The sequence below is a fragment of the Eurypyga helias genome, unplaced genomic scaffold (assembly GCF_000690775.1).
Source record: "Eurypyga helias isolate BGI_N326 unplaced genomic scaffold, ASM69077v1 scaffold38115, whole genome shotgun sequence".
NCBI classification, from domain to species: Eukaryota; Metazoa; Chordata; class Aves; order Eurypygiformes; family Eurypygidae; genus Eurypyga; species Eurypyga helias.
The window spans coordinates 910-1,675 of NW_010252755.1; the positions used below are offsets into that span (position 1 = coordinate 910).

At 64.4% G+C, this 766-nt stretch overlaps 1 protein-coding gene across 1 annotated transcript in view; it reads right to left on the reverse strand.

Moving 5' to 3' along the window:
• The window catches only part of RASSF1 (Ras association (RalGDS/AF-6) domain family member 1), a gene marked incomplete at both ends in the record, with an annotated part of 1,553 nt that extends 791 nt beyond the window's left edge, over positions 1-762 (reverse strand). Inside the window, 2 exons of the mRNA XM_010152472.1 lie at positions 368-662; positions 745-762. Coding sequence (XP_010150774.1) covers positions 368-662; positions 745-762 — 313 coding nt within the window. The remainder of the gene's footprint in view (positions 1-367; positions 663-744) is intronic.
• Between the last annotated feature and the right edge of the window lie 4 nt (positions 763-766).

Consider the following 766-nt stretch of genomic DNA (forward strand, 5'->3'; position numbering starts at 1 on the left):
ACACCGCTGCCACGGGGGACACCCCCACAGCCACTGGGGACACCAAGGGGGATGCTGCCGCCATGGGGATGCTGCTGCCCAGAGGAAACTGCTACTATGGGGACACCGTCACCGCTACACGGACATTGCCACAGGGGACACCACTGCCACGGGGATGCTGCCACTATGGGGACACCACTGCCACTACAGGGACATTGCTGCCATGGGGGACACCCTCACAGCCACTGGGAACACCAAGGGGGATACCACCATAACAGGGATGCTGCCACCATGGGGATAGTCCCACTATGGGGACACCACTGCTGGGAGGGGACACTACTGCCCCAGGGATGCTGCCACCATGGGGTCACCACCACAGGGACACTACCTTGCTCATCCTTCTCGGACCTCTCAAAGAGGGCAAACTTGCGGGGGTTGTCGACAACGGTGAACTTGCGGAGAAGGGCGTCGATGACCTCGCTGGCGCGGGTGTGTGAGAGGATGTGGAGGTGCTTGACGGTCCCCTTGGGCAGATAGAAGGACGTGCGGCGCTTGACCCCCTGGGCACGCGGCCCCGGCCGCCCTGCCTGCAGCGAGGGGACCCTCTTGGTGGCCGGCACCGAGACGGGGCGCACCAGCTTCAGCTGCACCTTGATGAAACCAGTGTAGGAGCCGTCCTTGTTCTGGGAGACACCGGAGGGGGGGTGAGTAGGGCCAGGGCAGAGCGCTGCGACCCACCCCGCCGTCCCCACGCCAGCTCCATACCAGGCTCATGAAGAGGTTGCTG